Raw genomic sequence first — 23,904 nt, forward strand, 5'->3', positions numbered from 1 at the left:
TCAGTAATCAGCAGAGGCGGATCAATTTTCTGAACGCAATGAAAGATAATCATTGCTAATCATTTACTGAATTTCAGTGAACCTGGTGAGAACCAGCCATTTGGGGAAAGTATTGAGGGAAGAGAGGTTTGACAGGTGGTCAGGCTGTAAGAATCCCACAATGATGGGACATCCTAGCAGGACCCCAAAGTAGATTAGATTAGATTTCCTAAACTGTGGAAACAGGCCATTTGGCGCAACAAGTCCACACCAACCCTCCGAAGAGTAACCCACCCAGACCCATTCCCCTACCCTATATTTACTAATGCACCGAACACTATGGGCAATTTAGTACAGCCAATTTACCTGGCCTGCACATCTTTGGATTGTGGGAGGAAACCAGAGCACCCAGAGTAAACCCACGCAGACACGGGGAGAATGTGCAAACTCCACACAGACAGTCACCCGAAGCGGGAATCGAACCCGGGTCCATGACGCTGTGAGGCTGCAGTGCTAACCACTGAGCCACTGTGCTGCCCATAAACAGGCTTCAAAACTCCTGTTTTGAATTTACTAATCTTTATGTTTCATCATCTTTAGAGATGTCTCTCTTAATGAGTGGTCATAAGCTTATATTTAAAATCAGCAGGTGGTTTAAACCAAACCAAAACTTGAACACATAATCGTGGCCAACAACAAAGGATTGCTGCATTGTTTATGTAAGATCTCAGAATGAGATGCTTTCTGCATGTTTTCATTGCAGTATAGCAGAAGCTCTTCCAGTTGTTCTGAGACACCAAAAATACAATTGTCCAATTATACATCTTACTGGTATTTGGGAAATCTTGCAGTCTCACCCCGTTTAAATGTAATGGCTGTTGTGATGGACTTCGGGAATATCCTGAAGATGTGAAAATATTGTCGAGTCACTTTCTTCTTCATGTCCATGATGGTAATAACATTGTTTCCCACTTCTTGATGCCTGTCAGGGGACCAATTTTGTGCAGACTGAATAAAATAAGCTTCTTTTAAGTGCTACATAATCATTAATCCAAACTGGACTGCTGCATTTAAACACTCGAGAAAATAACTGAGTTTAGAATTAAATTCTCCAATTCTGTTCTCTCTCCATGGAGTGTCGTTCACTGATATCAATGGATGCTGTTACTCCTGGAAAACAATGCTCTTTATGATTCTCAACTGGGACTTGTGGAATGTTGTGCTATTGGGAATCATTCCCCCCCCCCCGCCATTATAAAGGGGACTGAATACCTGGTCTCATCATCTACCACAGCCTGCTTCCTCCTGGTTTTAGCTGCAAATCTGCATTAATATGAAAACAAAACAAACTCAATGCAAGATGCAGTTCTTCTTGAGCTTTGGCTCCGTCAATTTATAATCTGGGTTCATGCTCCATCCCTTCACCAGAACCGAATAATAAAAAAAAAATAAAGGGGCCGATTAAAGGAAAGGGAAAAGCAAAATGTGCACACAGAAAAGTTATAAATTGGTGAAAAGGAAACCAAAGGGTAAAAGTGTTAAGCAGAATGTTAAAAGAAACTAAAGACATTTAGGAGACAGAAACAATATTGTCCTTTTAATGGAACAGAAACAAGCAGACTGAGAAGACAGCTGCATTATCTCCCAGCGGTCAGAATGCCCCACATGTACAGTGATCCAATCTCTATCCAGCCAGGGCTTCATCAGTTTGTCTCAGATTTCATGTCACATTGACTGTTCAAATGTTCTTAATTTTTTTTAAAACCCAGTTTACCAGCTACATTCACAACCCCTGGGCTAGGGGGGATTTGGCAGGTGGAGTTTGTAAATGTCAGAATCTACCTGTCTGTCTTACACCCATATTATCAATTAATGGTCTCTTAAGGTCCCTTCCTGCCAATTTTGTGTTTTTACCTGTACTGAATGGAGGACTATGCCAAGTGTGAAGACCAGCAGACTTCACTGGTGGATGGACAAGAGGAGGGTTGTCACCTGAATGGGCTCCCAGTGATCATTGGTGCCACTTCCCTTACTACTGCTCCCCATTCCCCTTACTCACACCACCCCAAATTGCAGGGATTTGCCAGTTTGATCCTGGCACTATACAGCTTCAGGAATCTCTGCTGTGACCGCCATGCCCTGGGGTCAGACAAAGTTTCTCGGGGGGACCTCCCTCCCACAGTCCAAACATCCCCCCAAACCTAGAGGAGGGCAGACGTTCTGCCTCAAGCCAATTATCTGCCCAACTCTCAAATAACAATGTGGTGAGCCAGCCTAGTGGGCAGGTGTACCCCGGATGTCTAGCTCTGCCCCTCTCACCCACTTCCAAAAACCCATCTTGTAAGTAATTTTGTATCTTTCCTTGTCTAGATGTGTGTCCATTTACGTGCTTGTCAACACTGTCACGACTCACTGGGGTAGCACTCTGAAAATCAAGCCCAACTATTTTCAGATACAGCATGAAAGTTTAAGATATTAAGATAAGCACACAAAATTTACCTGATTTTCAGATCCAGTTTGATGACCTGGTTACTATGCTCACTAAGAATTACAATCATTACAAATGGATCGAGTCTAGCTAAAGTTAAAGTTATAAATTGTCAATATATAACACTACAAATTAAAACTTTAATCACCTGAAAAACTGCAGCTTATACACACAGACAGAAAAAATATATAATGGGCAAAGGAAGATGGGAAGCCAGCGGTTTCTATTCACTGGTTGCTGAGATGTTTCTTATGATTCATATGCTGGTCAGAAAATTGCTTTCCAGTCATCTTTCTCTGGATGCTTCCACTGGTTTGCAAGAGACTCAAGGTGACTAATTCACTTATAAAAGATCTCTGACTTATCAATTAAAAGTCATAGCTTACAGTAGTTACTGAAGGAAAGATGATCAGGTTTGCTTCAGGTTTAAAATAGTGCTTGACTGGAGAGAACAGAGAGACAGCCCCTGTGCTAGTGGAGATCAAAATACTTCTTTCTGCAATTTGTTCCCAGCCCTAAGCTGTTCAATTACCCGCGAACCAATCACACAGGGTTGAAAGACATGAGGCTTTTGTCATTGGTCTATGGATTAGTGACGAATGATCAATCAACTTCTAGTTGCCACCCAATTGTATCTGTACACAGAACCCATCAGGACCAATTCATCTGCAACTACTTCAATTACTGCTTGCTCAAACAGATGTCTACACAATGGTATCTTGTGTTTCAAAACATGCAGCAATTCTTTAAAACTCTGGTTTAAAACAGTTCTTTCACATTTCAGACCACAATGTTAAAAAGCACAAAAAAAGAGTCTGTACAGTATGTCTGCTGTTTATTTTCCTTTTTCATTTGTTTTGATCCTTTGTAATTCTCTGTCCTTCCCCCCACCCCCCAAATCCGATGAGTGATCAGTTGGTTGGTTCAGTCCATGAACACAGGCTGAGGTGCTGAGACTAATATTTGAGACTCTGGCTTGGTATCACTTTCTTTATATTTTCAGTTTTGCTTTTTATTAGTAATTAATTCTTGACTTCACTGCAGTCACCTTGATGCTCTGTTCAAATACTGACCTAGTTTTTTTTTGTACTGCCCTATTTTCCTTCCTTGGGGAAAGCTACAAATGGAAAAGCTTTCCAGTGCTTGCGTGATGGAATGTCTTTCCCATGAGGAATTCCTGAAAAATGAATATTACCCAAAAAATATAAATTAGACACAAGGATTCCAGGGCAGGAATAACCCTGCGACAAATAGTTATTAGTCTTGAGTTTCCATCCTTGATAAACTTCAAGACAAGTCAACTGAAGATCAGATTTTTAGGATCAATTGAGCAGAAATATAGAATTTAACTTGTAACATTAATAATCCTACTTGAAAATGTATTGTGAATATATCCCATAGGAACATTATCACATTTAAAATGAAATTGCTCACTGAAGCAATTCTCATAAAAGGAATTAAAGACATTTATAAGAATCATTCAAACAGCAATACCCTTTGGAGAAAGAGTACAGGGACAGAAGGTGCTAAAAGTGCCAATATTTTGTCAATTGCTTTCAGTAATAATGAGATGCTCAGACGTGTTGTATTATTGCCAGACTATGAATTCAGGAACAGCTAATATTCTGAGGTGCCAGGTTCAAAGCAAATCAAATTTGACAGATGGTGGAATTTGAAACTTTTAAAAATTGTCATTAAGAATCCACTGATGACCATGAAACAATTGCTGGTTGTCTGTCAAATCCATACAGCTCACTAATGTGTTTCATGGAAGGAAATCTAGCAACCTCACCTGGTCTGGCCTACATGTGATTTGTGACCCACAGCAATATGGTTGACTTTCAACTATCCTCTGAAATGACCTACTGAGCCAACAGTTCAAAGGCAGCTCAGGACAGGTGCCCACATTCTGTGAGTGAATAGAAAAAGAAGAGAGCAATAACTGACCCCTTGTCCAGAAGGTTGGGAAGTTATTGTGGAGGAAAACAAATGGAGGTCAACCTTGATCATCCTCCTGCCCAGCATGCACCAGTGCAGTCCAGGTTCCTCATCACCATTACAAACTCAAATAACTCAAGTTTCAAGGTTACCACCAAGCATTCCATTTCCAGATCTCCCAAATAGCCCAAGAACAGTCTTCACTCCTAAACTCATTGGAGTATCTGTTAGTGAACAAATTCACGAACTTCTCAGCAGCCTCTATGTGGGGTTATCAAGTAGCATCAGAGGAAAGACACTTGTTGCTGTAGGTGGTGCCTTATGGGCTTTCAATCTATTTTGAAAGACTCTTAAATGGTTTAGCAAACCTCACGGTCTGGTAAACCCTCAATCTGTGCTGTTTTGCACCCAGCCTTAATTTGACCCCAGGTCTGAAGAGTTGAAATGTCACTACATCTTTTGAGTCTGTCCAGTTGGATTTATTTAATGATGGTAAAAATAAATTCACTGGGCATTAAGATTCATTAATCATTTTAGGTCTGATGCAAAATGTGCAACAACAGTTTGCATTCAGTAAGGAATTTAACAAAATGAAACATTCAAAAAAACTTTGTGAGAGAATTATGGAACAAATTCTAAGACCAAGCTACATCACTCAATATTCACGTTATCCATCACCTTAAATATACCCTCATCCATCTCAAGTGCACCATAACTGCTTCAGTGTGTGCCAATCACAATGCACAATTCTTTAACAGCATCCCCCAAACTCAGGGCCTCTGGTGCTTGGAAGGACTAATGGACCAAGTGTAACAGAACACCATCTTGACATGGAAATGCATCATTTTTCCTTTATCATCTCTACGTGTACTTCTGAAACTCCTCTGTCACATCACTGGTAGCACTGCAGCACACACAAAATGTAGCAGCTCAAGAAAGTGGCTCATCACCACCTTCTCATGGACAACTGATGATGGGGATTAAATTGTGACCTTGCCAGCAATTCCCAAAACTCATCAACAAATAAAAAAAATGTAACACACTACAAACAGCAATCACAGTAAGTACAGCTTATAATGAAAACATAATAAAAGATTAGACTTACCGTGAAGTGGAAGAGCAAATGAAAGCTAAATAATTGAAAATGCATTCAAATTACACAGCCATGTAACTTAATTAATGTCCTAAACTCAGATTGTAGAAAGTCAAATTCAAATTACAACAGTACTTAAATTCAGTTTAGCAATTGCTTAATGTTTTTTCTTAAATTAAAATTTACTGAGAAACCTTTTATCACAATAAAATATTGAAAAGCATCATCCCTCACTTCCCAGTTAAATTAGTAAGAGTAATAGCTCTGTTTTCTCCTAAATTAGGATGCAGCTTGCTCATGCCCAGTTATTTTGTTTCTGCACCAAAAAAAAGGACTAGGTCTGTTCATTTTGAAAACAGTAGAGTTCAAAGAATTGGAAAATAAGCCATTGAGGGGATGATTGCTTCTGAAAAACATACAAGTGGGAGATACGGCATCACACCCAAACTGTATGTGCTCTTTATTGGCCATAATCAGTATGTCTTGTACGAAAAGAGACATATTGCTTCATACTCTAGGAGTACGCATTCTGATTAACTAATTCAGCTATAGTATTGTGGGTTTAAAATTGACGTATTTATTATTACACACATCCCAAAATAACACAAATCCACTCACACCTGTTCTCACACAGACAAATATTGAATACAGGTAAAAGTTAGTGCAACTTTTACTGATTACCGTTGTTTCAGTCTCTGATTCATTGAATAGATTTGACGCTTTAGAGTTGAAGTGAGGGTCTTGAAGGGTGATGCATTCACAGCAGTCTGACAGCTGACCTGTAACAATACATCAGTCGTACTTTGAAACTGAAACAGCTTAAGTATGTTGGCTGCGTGATGACGTGCAGTTCAGTTCACAGGCTGGTCCTCACACGGGCTGATGACTGATGGTCTTCTGGGTCCTCAGGCAATAAATGATTCCATTCCTGAAACAGTTTTGATCATGTGGACCATGGGGTTAACAGTTGCGAGGCCCACACAGTCTAGTTTTCATGGGGAAGCTATCGTGATAGAATGGGAAGTGGCCATTGAGCTCCACCCATCCCTGTTTACCAGTAAGAAACCTGCAGATAGGTGTTCTAGAAACTTCAAAGTCTCTAGGCGTTGGCCCATCCTTATTAAACAATGAAATGTTTGAATTTCACAGGTGGCTGAGCAGTATCCTCACTTAAACTGATATGTAATAAGATATTCACCAGAGACTCAATACTGTCTGTAGTACAATGCCAAAAATCACTTGATTTTCAGCCACTTTAACAGCTTGTGTGTCTCCAAAAAGTATAGACTCACAGTTCACAACTAGAACTGCATTAGACATGGCAATGGATTCCAATAAATTAATCCTATGGTTAATATGGATGTTATTTATTAATTGTTGCACATGCAATCAGCATACTATAAAATCAAGTATTCCATGATGTATAGCTACATACTGGAAGTTATGAAGAATTTTTTTCAATTTGCAAAACTTTGCCTTGCAACTTTTTGAAAAGACTTGAAATTATTGACCTAAGATTGACTTTTATCATTTAAGAGTAAATCTCAGGGGATCTACTTGTTTCACTTCTGGGAGTGCTGTGTCATTTTAGTTTCTAATTCAAGTACAGCATACTAAAATTATATATATGGTACTAAGAAATAGGCAGTAGTTTCAGAAGCCTGGGTGCGCAACTATACCAAAAGTAGACAAAAACATTCAGCTGATGTTGACTTCTCCAGCATATCAGTGGATATTATGATGGTGGTAAGTGGATTAGGAAAAGAAATCTACTAACTCTTTCGCCAGACCAACCTTGGGAACATTCACGTTGCCACTGTGTATATTACCTGGAAGGCCTGGTTCCTAATACATCAGTTTCACTTCCAATGGAGCATGTTACGATGAGGATACCAGTGATAGCATTCTTCTGCCGTGCTCGCATTGATGTGATGGGGTAAGTGGACAATTGGTTTTTATTAGTTGATGAGCTAGCAACTGGAAGACACAAATGTCATCACCAAACGGGAAGAAAATCATGTAGACTAGACAAGGATTTCCAACATGCAGCTGCTGACACTAAAATTTGCCACTGGAAAGGGGGGGGGGGGCGCACTGTAGCTCAGTGGTTAGCACTGTTGCTTCACATCTCTAGGGTCCCAGGTTCGATTCCAGCCTCAGGCGACTGTCTGTGTGGAGTTTGCACATTCTCCCTGTGTCTGCATGGGTTTCCTCTGGGTGCTCAGGTTTCCTCCCACAGTCCAAAGATGTGCAGGTCAGGTGGACTGGCCATGCTAAATTGCCCATAGTGTTAGGTGCATTAGTTAGAGGGGAATGGGTCTGGGTGGGTTACTCTTCAGAGGGTCGGTGTGGACTGGTTGGGCCGAAGGGCCTGTTTCCACACTGTAGGGAATTTAATCTAAAAAAAATGCAAAGTTGGGAAATTATCTCCATTTGTTAAAGGTTTTCAGTGAACAATGTAAGATACATCAACACAATGCACAAACCAAAACAGAGAACAATGCAATGTAATTTAGGAGGCAATATGTTCAATAAGATATTACATGCTGTCTATAAACATACTACTTCGCTACTGAATTAAAAACTAATTGTAAATTGATTCAAGGTGACAAAATAGACAAATGTTTGGTCACTCCCCTAATATTAAACCTTTTGACAAGGTAGTATTTCAGAGTGAAACAAAAACAGAAATTGCTGATAAAGTTCACCTGTGGAGAGAAATCAGAGTTAACCTTTTGGGTCCAGCGACCCTTCCTTATGAACACTTTCAGAACATTCTTCTTCGGGTCACTGGAGTTGAAATGTTAACTCTGATTTCTCTCCACAGACGCCACCAGATCTGCTGAGATATACCAGCTATTTCTGATTTTGAGCATTTGTTGTTCTTTCAGAATGTATTGACATGCAATAATTACTGATTTGATAAATCACACAAGTGAGAGGTTGGTTTGATGCATACACCTGCAGAGTTTCTGAATTCCAACTTGGTTCCTTCAGATTAACTGCAGTGTGTGGGGATGAGGAACAGGCTTTGCACATTAATGTTAAATCCATGTTAAATATAACTCTATAATCCATCGTCTCAACACTTAACTGTTGAAGGCTGCTTGTGGTCATGCAACATCCATGGAAGACATTTATTTACACAAATCCCCTCTTCTCAATGGAACTTCAATAGTTAACAGACACCAATGAAAATAGAGTTAACATCTGCAATAATTACACTGCAGTAAACCATAGTCCTGAAATAAGTACACTCATGCATTTTGCACATTTATGGGTTACAGCAATGGTGCCCCTCCTTAATGAAAAACTCTTTCCCTCTATTGTGATTGCAATAAGACACAAACAGTGATTCAACAGAAAAATCAATAAACATTTTCTGAAATGTTACCTAAATTAAAAGAAACTCTAATGAGCAGCTCACGAATGTATTTGCTTCACCATTTGGACCCTTACTGCTCCATGCACATTTCAACCCAGTTATACAATCAGAAAGCTTGCTGATTGAGCTCATTCTGACTCTTCGAAAGTGCTAACCATTTAGCAGGACAAACAAACAAACTGTGCCTCCAAAGCACTCCTTTATAATATGTTGTCAGTCAGACTGATCACCTGCCTAATTCTTCATTTCAGCTTGCCATTTCATTTTGCCACTCAGTTCAGTGAAGTAATAGCTTTCGTTTTCAGACAGATAGCAAATAAAAGCATTATTATAAAAGGCTGGCCAATAGAGATAAATGCGTGACCCAATGTCTTGTGTACTGCATTAATATTGGAAGATTAACCTGAGGTTACGCTCTCCACAGTTGCTGTGAGCTGCATTGAATCCAATAAATCACGTTTCCTTTGTAGATCTACACAGCAAACATTCACTGCCATTTGTTGTTTAAAAAAATACGAAATGTACAAATTCAACGTATTTAGAGTCATAGAGATGTACAGCACGGAAACAGACCCTTCGGTCCAACTAGTCCGTGCTGACCAGATATCCCAACCGAATCAAATCCCATTTGCCAGCACTTGGCCTATATCCCTCTAAACCCTTCCTATTCATATATCCATCCAGATGTCTTTTAAATGTTGCAATTGTACCAGCCTCCGCCACTTCCTCTGGCAGCTCATTCCATACACATACCACCCTTTGCGTGAAACAGTTGCCCTTAGGTCCCTTTTATATCTTTTCCCTCTCACCCTAAACCTATGCCCTCTAGTTCTGGACTCCCCCACCCCAGGGAAAAGACTTTGTCTATTTATAGCATATCACTCTCCTAAAGGCCGATTTGCTCCTTCCAATCTACTGAAAATAGCCAGAAAATAGCACCATTTTATTGTTCTACAAAACATTGCTCCTGGCTAACTTAATACTTATGGCTTATATTTTTAAAATTTAATCAAGAGATAGATCCCAATAAAAACATATAATCAAGAAAGAACCTCTCTCCTCACTATTACAGCAAGGCTATACTTAAAACTATTCACTTATCTGTTTATTTGCTGTGACCACTCCCAAACAGGTTCTTCTAAGATCAATTGTGAATTTCGCTGTTTGTTAAGTTTTCCTAAGCACACCTCGATGTCCAGTGATTCGTCAGTTCAAACAGCAAAGGCAGTAACTGTGCAGATTCACTGCCATGTCAGTTAGCAGTGTAGGTTTCTTTCTTTCTCACCTTTACAGACCATGTGCCTTTGTCTGTCTTTCTCCCTTTTAAAAGTGCCGCTATTTTGACTTTTTTTTCGCCAAAGTTCCAAAACAATCACAACAGCATATAAAACAGTAATTTCTGCTCCTGGAATTCAAGGAAATCACCTCCAACACCCTAAATACCTCAAAAAGGAGCAGCTATTACAGCTACAAGGTTTTCCTGTTCTCCATCTTGGATTACCCAGAATCCTGATCTGATTTGGTTCTGCTGAACCAATACAATGACTCCCAACACTAAAAAAAAACTAATTGTTCAACAATTAACAAAATTAAAAGTGTGCAAGTCTGTTGTCATGACCTCAGAATGTACAAAACTGCTTTCCAGCCAATTACTATTTTTTGGTTCCTGATTTGAAGGCATACATGGCAGCCAGTGTGTACAGCAAGCTCCCATGAAGACCAATGTAACCAGGAACCAGTTAATCGGGTTACATGGTGTAGGATATCAGCCAGACTGTAGGGTTGAAGATGAATGCGGGGTGCTAACTGATAAAGTCCACATAGCCAAATTTTAAAAGTTGGTCAACTTTCAAAGTTTTATATTGCAATATAAAATGAGATTATGCCAAAAGCCAAGCAGAATATTCAGGAGAAAATACCAATTCAACATCCATACCATCAAGCAATGCAGCAGCTACATTACTATTTAAATGCTCTGCTAGAATCACTTGTAAATACACAGGAGGAGGCGCCCCATTGACAGCACTCCTTAATGTGGAAATAACACGCTGCCTTGTGATAACGGCTTTTGTGGACAATTTATTTTTTCGAAATGCAATGTATGTGGGAGTGCAATCTCACTCTTCTTTCCACTCAGTACAATTTAAAGAGAAAATCCCTATGGAGATAAACATTTCAATATCACACATCCCCTCATAACGCAGTTTTACTTTTAAGGAGAAAAGAAAAATATGAAATGAGAGAAGACTGTATACACCATTAAGCAAGCTGCTTCCACAGGCCAAGTACAACAGATCCTGTCAAAGTTGACAAATTGGAGATCTGACTCTTTGAGATTATAAAAAACACATTATGTCTGTTTTTCACAATGGAAATTGGTAGCTCGCCAGCATTTTAGCACTAAAACAGCTTCTGCAATTACATTTCAGGAGAAATAGTCTACTGTCTTTGTTCCTCCTGTACCATAGGTCACAAATGCATACTACAGATTAATATGTACACGTTTTGTAGGCAATTACCCATCAGAATAAATAACTTGATTGAGTCTTTAGTTTGAATTCAAGTTGACCGAACTATTAAGTATTATTTGGCTGCCTGCCTTAATAAGTCTTTAGATTTCTCAGCATTCTAAGGAGAAGTCAGTCAATTAGATTGGCCACACCATTATTTGTAAAAATCTGAGTGGATTCCTGTGTTTTAAAATTATGAATAATAACTGCAATCTTCCTTTCGTGTTGAGCCTGGAACAATGGCAGGAGAGAAGCAAAGAGATTGAAACCTTTCTGGCTAATCTCCTCCTCATACAGTCATACAGACTAAAAAGCTAATAAAGAACTCCATGAAGCTCATACCTACAAAAGACTTTGCATCACAAAAGTTTAGTCCAAAGGTTTCTGAAGAAAATTATTATTCTAGAATGGCTACAATATGTTGTTGAGAAATCATGTATTTTATTACCGCACATTTTCAGCTACCTGGACTAAAGCTAAATTGATGGTTTTCATTATGAATTATTTGGTTTAGTTTCTACAGATTTTAGAGGGGTTAAGAAGTGAAGCCTTCAAGTTCATTGCCGATGATCCTTTTGAGCTATATCAGTTGATCATCATCTTGCTGAGTCTGCTCTGCTGTGATCAAAATGTATGAGATTGATGTGGAGATTATGTTCCAGTTCAGTTTCAGTAATGCCCATGTCTAAAGGGACTTCTTTGTTCTTGCTGGGGCTTGAAAGTCAGCTAAGAATATCGGAGTTGTTTATTCAGAAACCTGGTTTGCACTGTACTTCTAAACTGCTCCACTGGACTTCCATAAGTTGAAACATTTGACAGGTGTTTGACAGATCATTTCGAACCATTCATGGTCAGATTGCACAATGAAATGCTTGTGGAATTGATGAGATTAGATTCCCTACAGTGTGGAAACAAGCCCTTAGGCCCAACAAGTCCATACCAACCCTCCGAAGAGTAACCCACCCAGACCCATTCCCCATATTCACCCCTGACTATGGGAAATTTAGCATGACTAATTCACCTAACCTGCACATCTTTGGATTGTGGGAGGAAACCGAAGCACCCAGAGGAAACTCACACAGACACGGGGAAAATGTGCAAACGCCACACAGTCAGTCACCCAAGGCAGGAATTGAACCTGACTCCCTGGTGCTGTGATGCAACAGTGCTAACCACTGTGCCACCGTGCCGCCCCTTAGGTATGAATAAAAACTATTTTGACCTGAAAACAAGAGCAAGAGTTCCTCCTCATCAGTACTAAATGATTAGCCTTTAATTCTGAGACTGTTTCTAGATGCCAAAACCAGTGGAAATATCCTTTCTGCACTAACTGCATGTGTTAATATACCTTAAAGCACAACTCAAAACAAGCAATAGTTTGCTTGTCAAATCTCCACTGCCTATGGTCCTTTAAAAAGAATAATGTACCAACTTTCCCCAGCAGCACTGGAGCATTTGCATCCATAGGATGTATTTAACTGTTGTTTATACCTATCCTTCTGTTCTTCAATATTATTCCCAACTGGTATCTTCTTTAAACAATGCAGCATCAACTGCTTTGACTGGGAGCCTGCTCTGCATATCCACAGCCTGGAGGGAAAGCAATTTCTGTGTCTTTTCTCCACAGTGCTGGAACGACATAGGAAACTAACTACATGAGTGAAGTTGTCTAACACATGCATGATTGAGCTGCTGATCTGCTGCTGGCCTCATTTGTTGAAGTGCCTCTTGCCAAGCCGCTGCACTGGGGCTAATTCGACTCCAATCAGTGAATCGAGGCTTCAAGGGTCAACATCAAGGGTCAGCATCTCCAAGTCAGCAGGGGCATCTTCTCAAACCAAACAGGCCACAGGCATTTTAGTTCTGCAGGAATATCTTTTTTTTTTAAAAATGATCCAGTCTTGTTTGCACTTTGCTTCTGACCAATGCCCACAGCTGCCTCAGACTGCTTCTCAGACAGATGGAACACTGACAAATTTCAGAAATCTCCTCCTAACCCTGCTATTCACCATCAATGCTCCTGAGGAATGGATATGGTATCCCTGATTAGCTACTTCTTTCACTGAGAGCCTCAAACACAGGAGATGGTTAGTGATTATTGCTTCCCAGGAGCTTAATGGAACTGATAGTGGTCTAATGCTTCATGCCAGCCTGCTTCTTCACAGTGTGATGTTGCCTGTCATACTGCAGTGATATTGTGTTATGAGGGAGCTGGCTGACAGCCGTGACAGACCACAGTACAATGCAGCTGCAACTGGATATAAGCTTCATGCTCAACTTCATCTATGTTACTACCAGCTTCCTTTTCTTATAGAGACTGTTGCTATGGTGCATCAGCAGAAAAAATAATCAGAACCTAACGCAGAGGAAGGAACACTCTCTTGGGATTAAAAGTGGCAGAGATAGGATTAGCAGGATTAATTTGCACCTGCAATTTTCCAGGGATCCATAAAAACAGTGTAGATAACCATAACCTTGAAGGCTTTAAAAGTCATGTCCCTCCATTGGATGGCATTCTATGCTATAATTTTACTCCAAGGAAACAGGGAATGTAGATGTAGCCAACTTGAAGCAGGAGGGAGATGAAGTAAGACGTATGAAGACATGAGCCTGTACACAAGAAAGGTTAAGGTTGCAATTAGTGGAAGGGGTGTTTCATAGTCATGGTGCTAGATGCGGTATTGAAGCCTTGCACCACAACCCCACTTCCTCAGAGGTTACTGTGAAAGTTGCATTGAACAAGTACTGCCTTGTTCAAAGAAGAAACTGAAGACATTTGAAGTGTCTTCCCAGCCTGTTGAGATACTGTTCCATTATCATGTGGAAGGAGAGTACCAATCACTGTCAATGCTATCTCCCTCCAGATATTGCACACTATTTCAGATGGACGCTCTTTACAATAAAAGCCTTGATGCCAGCAGCAAGCAATTCCTGCACTGTGGAAACTGGTGCAAAAATGAGATGATGGGACCAGACAGCATGTGACGGTGGAACCCATGGGCTTTCAGGCAGTTGATTGGAAACAATTGACATTGAATGTTGTGACCTTGAGGCTGCTGGTCAATGCAGTTTAGAGCGAAGGGTGAAGAAACCTGAGGGAGCAGGAAGAGTGTTCTGAGTAGCTTCTGGGCAGTCAGGACTTAAGGGAAATTCAGCAAAGCTGAAAACATGGTGGAAGGCCTCTGACTCTGTGTTGAAGGGAAACCTTGGAAGCCATGGATAGTTCAGTGTATCTGAAAGCTCTACTGAAGGAAGCCCCCAAACATTATTTCATTGATGCAGTTGAAAACTATTGAAGCTTTGAGAAATTGAGGGCAGTACCTGCTTAGTGAAGCTAGCTGTCTGTAAAAATAAACTTGTAATTGTGCTCAAGGGTAAGTACTAGAGTACAACCTCATAAATCCATGACAACGCAGTTTCAGGGCAGAAGTTATTAAATGAATATCTCATGTCAGTTTTTACTGGGGAGAAATAAATGGAGGCTACTGAACTCAGGGAAACAAATATTGATAAGTATTGATGTTACAAAAGAGAAAGTGTGGTAGTCTTCAAAAACATAAAGGTTATTAAATCTCCAGGAGTTGATCAAGTGCTGGGTGTCTTAGAATGCATAAAGGTGGATAAATCCCCGGGACCTGATCAGGTGTACCCTATAACTCTGTGGGAAGCCAGGGAAGTGATTGCTGGGCCTCTTACTGAGATATTTGTATCATCGATAGTCACAGGTGAGGTGACAGAAGACTGGAGGTTGGCTAATGTGGTATCATTATTTACAACAGTTGGTAAGGACAAGCCAGGGAACTATAGACTGGTGTCAGTGGTGAGCAAGTTGTTGGAGGGAATCCTGGGGGACAGGATTTACACGTGTTTGGAAAGGCAAGGACTGATTAAAGATAGTCAACATGACTTTGTGTGTGGGAAATCATGTTTCACAAACTTGATTGAATCTTTTGAAAAAGTAACAAAGAGAACTGATGAGGGCAGAGCAGTAGACGTAATCTATATGGACTTCAGTAAGGCGTTTGACAAGGTTCCCCATGGGAGACTGATTGGCAAGGTTAGATGGCATGGAATACAGGGAGAACTAGCCATTTGGATACAGAAGTGGCACGAAGATAGAAGACAAAGGATGGTAGTCGAGCGTGTTTTTCAGACTGGAGGCCTGTGACCACAAGGATCGGTGCTGGGTCCACTACTTTTCATCATTTATATAAATGATTTGGTTATGAACATAGGAGGTTTGGTTAGTAAGTTTGCAGATGACACAAAAATTAGAAGTGCAGTGGACAGCAAAGAACATTACCTTAGATGACAAAGGGATCTTGATCAGATGGGCCAATGGGCTGAGGAGTGGCAAATGGAATCTAATTTAGATAAATGTGAGGTGCTGTATTTTGGGAAAGTAAATCAGAGCAGGACTTAATGGAAGGTCCTAGGGAGTGTTGCTGAACAAAGAAACCTTGGAGTGCAGGTTCATAGCTCCTTGAAAGTAGGGTTACAGGAAGATAGGATAGTGAAGAAGGTATTTGGTATACTTTCCAATATTAGTCAGAGCATTGAGTATAGGAGTTGGGAGGTCATGTGGTGGCTGTACAGGACATCGGTTAGGCCACTGTTGGAATATTGCGTGCAATTCTGGTCTCCTTCCTATCGGAAAGACATTGGGAAACTTGAAAGGGTTCAGAAAAGATTTACAAGGATGTTGCTAGGTTTGGAGGATTTGAGCTATAGGGAGAGGCTGAACAGGCTGGGGCTGTTTTCCCTGGAGCGTCGGAGGCTGAGGGGTGACCTTATAGAGGTTTATAAAATCACGAGGGGGCATGGATAGGATAAACAGACAAAGTTTTTTCCCTGGGGTGGGGGAGTCCAGAACTAGCGGGCATAGGTTTCAGGTAAGAGGGGAAAGATATAAAAGGGACCTAAGGTGCAACTGTTTCACGCAGAGGGTGGTTTTAGATTAGATTACTTACAGTGTGGAAACAGGCCCTTCGGCCCAACAAGTCCACACCGCACCCGCCGAAGCGCAACCCACCCATACCCCTACATCTACCCCTTACCTAACACTACGGGCAATTTAGCATGGCCAATTCACCTGACCTGCACATCTTTGGAGTGTGGGAGGAAACCGGAGCACCCGGAGGAAACCCACGCAGACACGGGGAGAACGTGCAAACTCCACACAGTCAGTCACCTGAGGCGGGAATTGAACCCGGATCTCTGGCGCTGTGAGGCAGCAGTGCTAACCACTGTGCCACCGTGCCGCCCATTATGTATGTAGAATAAGTTGTCAGAGGAAGCGATGGAGGCTGGTACAATTTTAACATTTGAAAGGGAACTGGATAGGTATTTAAATAGGAAGGCTTTGGGGGGATATGGGCCAAGCGCTGGCAAATTGGACTAGATTAGGTTGGGATATCTGGTTGGCATGAACGAGTTGGACCGATGGGTCTGTTTCCATGCTGTATATCTCTATGATTCTATGCCTCTAAGTTTATCCCAGGTCATTGTGGGAAGTTAGGAATGAAATTGTGGGACCCATAGCAGAAATATTTGTGTCATCTATAACCACAGATGAGGTGCTGGAGGACTGAAGGATGGCTAATATTGTGGCTTTATTTAAGAAAGGCTGTAAGGTGAAGCCTGGGAAGTATAGACCTGTAAGTCTGACATCGGTTTTGGTTAAGTTTTGGAGAGAATTCTGAAAGATAGAACTTGCATGCAGTTGGAGAGACAAGGATTGATTTGGGATCACCAGCATGCATTTGTGCAAGGAAAATCATGTCTCACAAACTTGTTTGAGTTTTTTGAGCAAGTAACCAAAAAGATAGATGATAATTCTTGATGAAGGGCTTTTGCCCGAAACGTTGATTTTGCTGCTCCTTGGATGCTGCCTGAACTGCTGTGCTTTTCCAGCACCACTAATCCAAAATCTGGTTTCCAGCATCTGCAGCCATTGTTTTTATCTAGATAGCAGAATGGTGGACATTGTTTATGTGGACTTTAGTAAAGCCCTTGACAAGGGTCTGCATGGTTGACTAATTAGTAAAGTTAGATCACATGAGATTCAGGGTGAGCTTGCCAATTGGATACATAATTGGCTTTATGGCAGGAGACAGAGGGTGGTGGTGGAGGGTTGTTTTTCAGACTGGAGACGATGCTCCACAGGGATCAGTGCTGAGTCCACCTTTGTCTGTCATTTATATAAATGATTTAGATGAAAATATAGAAGGAATGGTTAGTAAGTTTGCGGATGAGAACATAATCGGTGGTATAGTGGACAGCAAAGAAGGTTATCCAAGATTACAAAGAGATTTTGATCAATTGGGTCAATAAGCTGAGGAGTGGCAGATGGAGTTTAATTTGGATGAATGTTAGCTGTTACATTTTGGTAAAACAAACAAGGACAGGACATACAGTTAATGGTAGGGTCTTGGGTAGTGCTGAAGAACAGAGCGACATCAGGGTTCAGGTAGATAATTCTTTGAAATTTGCATCACAAGTAAAAGACGTTTGGCACACTTGTCTTTATTGTTCAGTCCTTTGGGATGTCATGTTGACGTTGGTGAGGACTTGTTCAGAGAACTGTGTGCAGTTCTGGTCGTTATGTTATAGGAAGGATATTATTAAACTGGAGAGGGTTCAGAAAAGATATATCAGGAGGTTGCTGGAAATGGAGGGCTTGAGATTTTAAAAAAGACCAGATAGGCTGGTACTATTTTCACTGCAGCACAGGAGATCGAGGGGTGACCTTAGAGGTTTGTAAAATCATGAGGGGCAGAGGAAGGGGAATAACAAAGGTCTTTTCCCTCAGGTTGCAGAGTTGAAAACCAGAGGCCATATTTTTAGGATGTTAGGGGAAAGATTTGAAAAAGGACATGAGAGGCAACATTTTTACACAGAGTGGTTAGTGTGTTGAGTGAACTGCCAGAGGAAGTGCAGATGCAGGTTCAGTTACATTTAAAAGACATTTAGATAAGTTCATGAATAGGAAAGGTTTGGAGGGATATGGGCCAACTGCAGGCAGGTGGGACTAGCTGAGTTTGGGAACATGGTTGGAGTGAACTAAAACATGTATTACAGCGTAATTTATTTCCAAATTTAACAGTGATATGAAAAAGCAATGGAAGGAAACAATATTTTCCAGGCCTCATGTCACAGTGACACAGTAACATGAGAAAAAACCCTTGGTTACATATTAATTTATAATAACTAACAGTTAACTTATTAAAGTTGATTTACTTGATAAACACATTACAAATATCAAAAATGAAACGTGTCTGAAGCAACCAAGTAATTTAGAGATCTGCATGTATGGGGTACTCATAAGTGAGGGAGACTTGAATGGATAAGGGTAGCTATATACCATCTGATCTGACCACGTAAAACTCGACTGAGGCTTACTGTTGAGGATCATTCTGGAACTCAAAGACACCATCAGCTTTCTTTCTCATTTAAATCCGACCTGGTAAACCCCTCTCGCCTGACTACCCCACATACATCCTCAACAAAACATGCAAGGAGCTCACATCCTCCCTTCTCTGGGCCCACGAGGCCAAACGTCTAGGACCAGTGCTTGCCCAAGTGTTAGCTTCCTTCCTATCTCCCTTTTCACAATTTCCAGAATTCTCTAGCTGTTGAGGAATGCTCCTCAGTCACTCAAACTAAACTACTGACCACACAACTTCCCTTCTCGCTGCCATCATTCATTCTCTCATTTCAGATAATGTCCCCTCCTCTCTTTCAAATCCGCTGTCATCACTGTGCTCCTCAAAAATATTAAAGGCATCTCTTGGCCTTAGTTTGCAAGGACAATATCCAAACTATCTTTCCTCTTGAAAGTTCTTGAATGTGTGCTACCTCCCAAATCTGTTTCCAGCTCTCCCAAAAACATGATGTTTGAATCCCTCCAATCTAATTTCCACCCTTGTCACAGTTCAGCAGTGGCCCTCAAACTGACAAATGACATCCTATATGACTGTGAAAACCTTCCCTCGTTTTCCTTCTCAACCTTTTGCAGCCTCTGAGATGGTTGAATACACCACTGTCCTCTAATGCCTTGGCTCAAACTCTCTTCCATTTCTTTACTATTTGGTTATTTCAATGCACTTCTCCCTGCTCTCTCACATGATTTGACATCTCTATAAACTAAAGCTTATTCAAAGTTTGCCTGTATGTATCCTAATGCACACCAAGAGCTTCTCTGCACAACTCCTGTGCTTGCTGACCTACACTCACTCCTATTTTAGCAATGCTTTGATTTCATGACCTGACCATTTATGTTTGCACTGTCTCAAGGGCACAATCATTTTAGATATTTGCACTCCTCTCATTCCAGGTTCAAGTATCCTCACTATTTGCGGCTGTCCCTTCAGTTGTCTAGTTACCAAACTTTGAAATACCGTCGCTATCTCTCTCTGCCACACTTCACTCATTTAAGATGCTTCCTGAAACCAACCGCTTTAACTGAATATTTGGTTTACTGCCCTCATATCTCCACTATGCGTTTCAGTGTCAAATTCTGCTTCATATTATCCCTGTGAAGTTCCTTGGGATGTTTTCCTACATTGAAGGTGCCACAAAAATACAAAGTTGTTGTTAAATCCGGAACACACAATTCATGCAGTAAAGTTCGCTCAAACCGATATTCAATATCAGATATCTAGTCAGTTATAAAATATCCCTGTGTACAATGTGCTGAGTATAACCATTATGTGACACAAAAATTGGAGCTGCTTTCAAAATTTGAAAGGACTATTCACCTGCTGCAATAGATTTGCAAGTAATTGATCTGTCAAAACACATTTCCAACTGATGCCATACAGCAATCTAGTGGCAATTAACCGACTGAATAGTAATCTGATCTACTGTTCCAAATCCGACAATCTCATTTCAAGGCTTTAAGTTCATATGGATGCTGTGGAAGTGCTCCCCTGCACTGGGGCTAAATTACATTGTCAAGATGATATGGTTGCTCAGTGGTCAGCACTATAGCCTCACAGCCTCAATGAACTGAGTGTGCCCTTGGATATTATGTTAATATAGGTGTGATTATTACAAAATATCTGATACAGATTTATTTCTAAAACGTGAGTTAATTATGTCCATATCAAAGCAAAAGATGTCAGGTCACATTTGTAAGCCAATGTCAACTATGAGCACTAACAGGTATATGGTACAACATCAACAGTCTTGTAGCGTAGTTGTAGTGTCCTTGCTTCTCAGCCAGAAGTCAGCGACCCAGGTTCAATTCCTGCCTTGGGTGACTGCATGGATTAGCATATTCTCCACATGTCTGCGCTGGTTTCTACCCATTTTCCAAAAGATGTGCAGGTTAGGTGGATCGGCCATGCTAAATTACCCATCGTGTCCATGGATGTGCAAGCTAGGGGAATTCTCCATGGGAATTGCAGAGTTACAGGGATAGGGTAGAGGGGTGGGTTTCGGGGAGACGTTCTTTGGAAGGTCAGTGTGGACTTAATGGGATGAATGGCCTGCTTCCATGCTGTAGGGATTCTATGATTCTAAGTGAGATTAAATGAATCTTTGGTTGGCAGCTATTTTAGTATAGATGTCTTTTAATGTACCTGTTGGGAAATCTGTCCTCTGGGACAGGTGCGACTTGAACTCAGGCTTTCTGGCTGAGAAGCAAGGACACTGCAACTACGCTACAAGACTGTTGCTGTTGTACCACATACCCGTTAGTGCTCGTTGTTGACATTGGCTTACAAATGTAACCTGACATCTTTATATTGATATGGACATTATTAACTCATGTTTTAGAAATAAATCTGTAGCGGGTATTTTGTCATAATCACACCTATACTAACACAATATCCAAGGGCACACTCAGTTCATGGAGTATCTCATGACTTGTTTTGATAAAGTAATTCAGAGAATAAGAACAGAACCCAGTGAGACTATAAAATCTGCACCTTGGACTGGATGGAAAAGTGAGAGAGGGGCATTAGAATATTGCTACCCACAAAACAATTTAAATGTAAACAATGAAAAAAAAAACTTCCTACCTTTGAGGTACAGGAAACCTTTTTGTATAAATCCAACCTTACAACTCAAGTAATAGCCACAAAGAGTCTAATTAGTGAGAAGATTGATTGTTCAATGCCCTGTTCCTTAAGGAATTATGGAAAATTGGAACAAATCTTGGGCAAGGTGCTTTTGCCGAACATTTCCTTAAAATTAAAAGGGGAAAAACTGAAGAGAACCAACTCCAATTTCCCAGCGGGTAATCAGTGAGGACTTTAAACGTATGTATCTCTTAGTTTATCCTTACATTATTGGATCACTATGGATCTTACCTGTACAATTTCTAGCATTTCCTCTCGGCTGATGTACCCATTTCCATCCAGGTCGTACATGCTGAATGCCCACTTCAACTTCTGCTCCAGCTTGCCACGGGACGTGACACTCAGCGCAATAATAAATTCTCGAAAATCAATCGTTCCATCAGCGTTGGTGTCAAAGGTACGGAATACGTGCTCTGCAAATTTGGAGGCATCGCCATAAGGGAAGAAATTTGCATATATTTTCTTAAATTCGTCAACAGTCAGATTGCCACTTGGGCAATCTTTCAGGAAGCCTTTGTACCATTCCTGGAGCTCATGGTCGGTGAATTCTGTGTTCTCACGAAGATCCTGAAGGACTTCGGGGCGCAGTTTACTATTCTGCTTACCCATTCTAGATCAGTTGATCACACCTAGTGAGAAAGGGGGAAAGAGAACAACTTTAGTTAACTCAATGCTATAGAGGGGCATCAGTCTGCTGCTGGTAGGTGAACATTTCCATTCTAGCAATTGCTATAATTGATAGACAAACTGCTGCTTATTCAGACGGCAAGGAGAGGACTATTTGAGCTGGAATTGCTCATAGCTGAATCATTAATACAGTAAAACCTGTAGTCAACCATTTGAAGTACATAATTTAATCTAAAAAGGGTGGAACCTTGAGCTGCTGGAGTCTTGTTTGAGCTGCAAACAGCTTTGGGATGTTATAGCTTAGTAAACATATAAAAGCATATTTTCCATTGCCCTTCCTGATGTTGTTCGTTAATAATCCAAATGAATGCACTGTAGTTAGGTTCCAAAATGTGTGGTCAAAGTAATGGTCAGGACTAGTGCCGATTACTCTTGTTTATGCACCAATGACACAGCAATTTCAGGTAAGAGGCAATTACAAAGTTAGTTAAGGACATAACTGCACAAAAATGGCTCCTCATTGGATGGCTCACTACTGATATACTTTGAACAATATTAAACTGTTACATTTATCTGATAGATAAATACTGAATGCAATATAGAAAATATTTTGAAGTGGAGTTATTTAAAATTGAATGTTCTTTTGAAGAAGCAAAACAACAATTAAAGCCATTTGGACTCAGGCAGTGAAAATTAACTGTTACGAGTCTCATTCCTTCAGGTTTTATTATTGTTGAAGAGTACAATTGTCACTTTTTAAGTTCCTACATTTAATAACCCCTTTGTCTTTTACTACCTTTTTTTAAAAATCAGAGTTTTACCCCCAAACTCCGAATTTGTTTTCTCTCTGTCTCTGATTTGACTTGGAATTGTAAATTAGAGTCACATTCTTGGTTTTTCATTTCTCAACCCTTCGAGCCAATTGCTGAGTGAAGGAGGTTCACATGGCATTCTAATAATAATCACTTAGGTCCCAAATGTTCAGTCTCCCTCAGTGCAAAACCTTCAGTTTGGACTTTCAACAATGCTGACAGGCAAATCTAAACAACAGCAGATTTTGTTCAGTGGCCTGCAACAGCAAACGATAGCCCATTATCAAGATGTCTATCACTAATCTAACCATCCACACAACTCTAATGTTCAGCATTGGGCCAGGAGATCACAAAGAACATGGACTTCTGGAACTTGGCAGTTACTTCATTTTATAGAAGTAACGTTAGTCTTGAAAGGGAGAAAAAAACAGCCTACCTAAAAAAAAACTGATTAGTTATCACAAATAGATGGAAAGTAGCTAACCGTATTAGAGCCAATAACAGATACAGATGAGCAAAGTCTATTAAAAATATATTGATGAAGGGCTTTTGCCTGAAATGTCGATTTTCCTGCTCCTTGGATGCTGCCTGACCTGCTGTGCTTTTCCAGCACCACACTCTCAACTGAAAATACACTGGGCCTATTCAAACCTCAGAGCAACCAAGTTTGGTGATCAGGCCAGTGGACAGTGTGTTTGCACTTGTGTCTGGTAAAGGAAAAATGCTTGGGACAATAGCATCCAGAAAGCTTTTAGCTCTGAAGTATAGAGGTAGAAGCTGTAACACAAAATGGCTCAAATTACCTTCTTGCCTGAGCACCTGACACCCTCAGACCCAATGTTAGTGCCCAGATTCAATTGTTAAATTTAAATTAGGGATAGATAAAGTTTGTTAAGCAAAAGGTATTCAGAGACATAGGCCAAGTCAGGTATATAAGTTTAGGGCACAGTTTAGCCATCATCTCATTGAATGGTGGAATAGGCTGGA

At 40.6% G+C, this 23,904-nt stretch overlaps 1 protein-coding gene across 1 annotated transcript in view; it reads right to left on the reverse strand.

Annotated features, from left to right (window-relative positions):
• LOC140453572 (hippocalcin-like protein 1) overlaps positions 1–23,904 on the reverse strand; it is a 148,188-nt gene that overhangs the window by 25,800 nt on the left and 98,484 nt on the right. The window contains exon 3 of the mRNA XM_072548374.1: positions 21,710–22,107. Within this exon, the coding sequence (XP_072404475.1) occupies positions 21,710–22,087 (378 nt within the window). The 5' untranslated portion in view covers positions 22,088–22,107. The remainder of the gene's footprint in view (positions 1–21,709; positions 22,108–23,904) is intronic.

The sequence above is a fragment of the Chiloscyllium punctatum genome, chromosome 27 (genome assembly GCF_047496795.1).
Source record: "Chiloscyllium punctatum isolate Juve2018m chromosome 27, sChiPun1.3, whole genome shotgun sequence".
Classification (NCBI taxonomy): domain Eukaryota; kingdom Metazoa; phylum Chordata; class Chondrichthyes; order Orectolobiformes; family Hemiscylliidae; genus Chiloscyllium; species Chiloscyllium punctatum.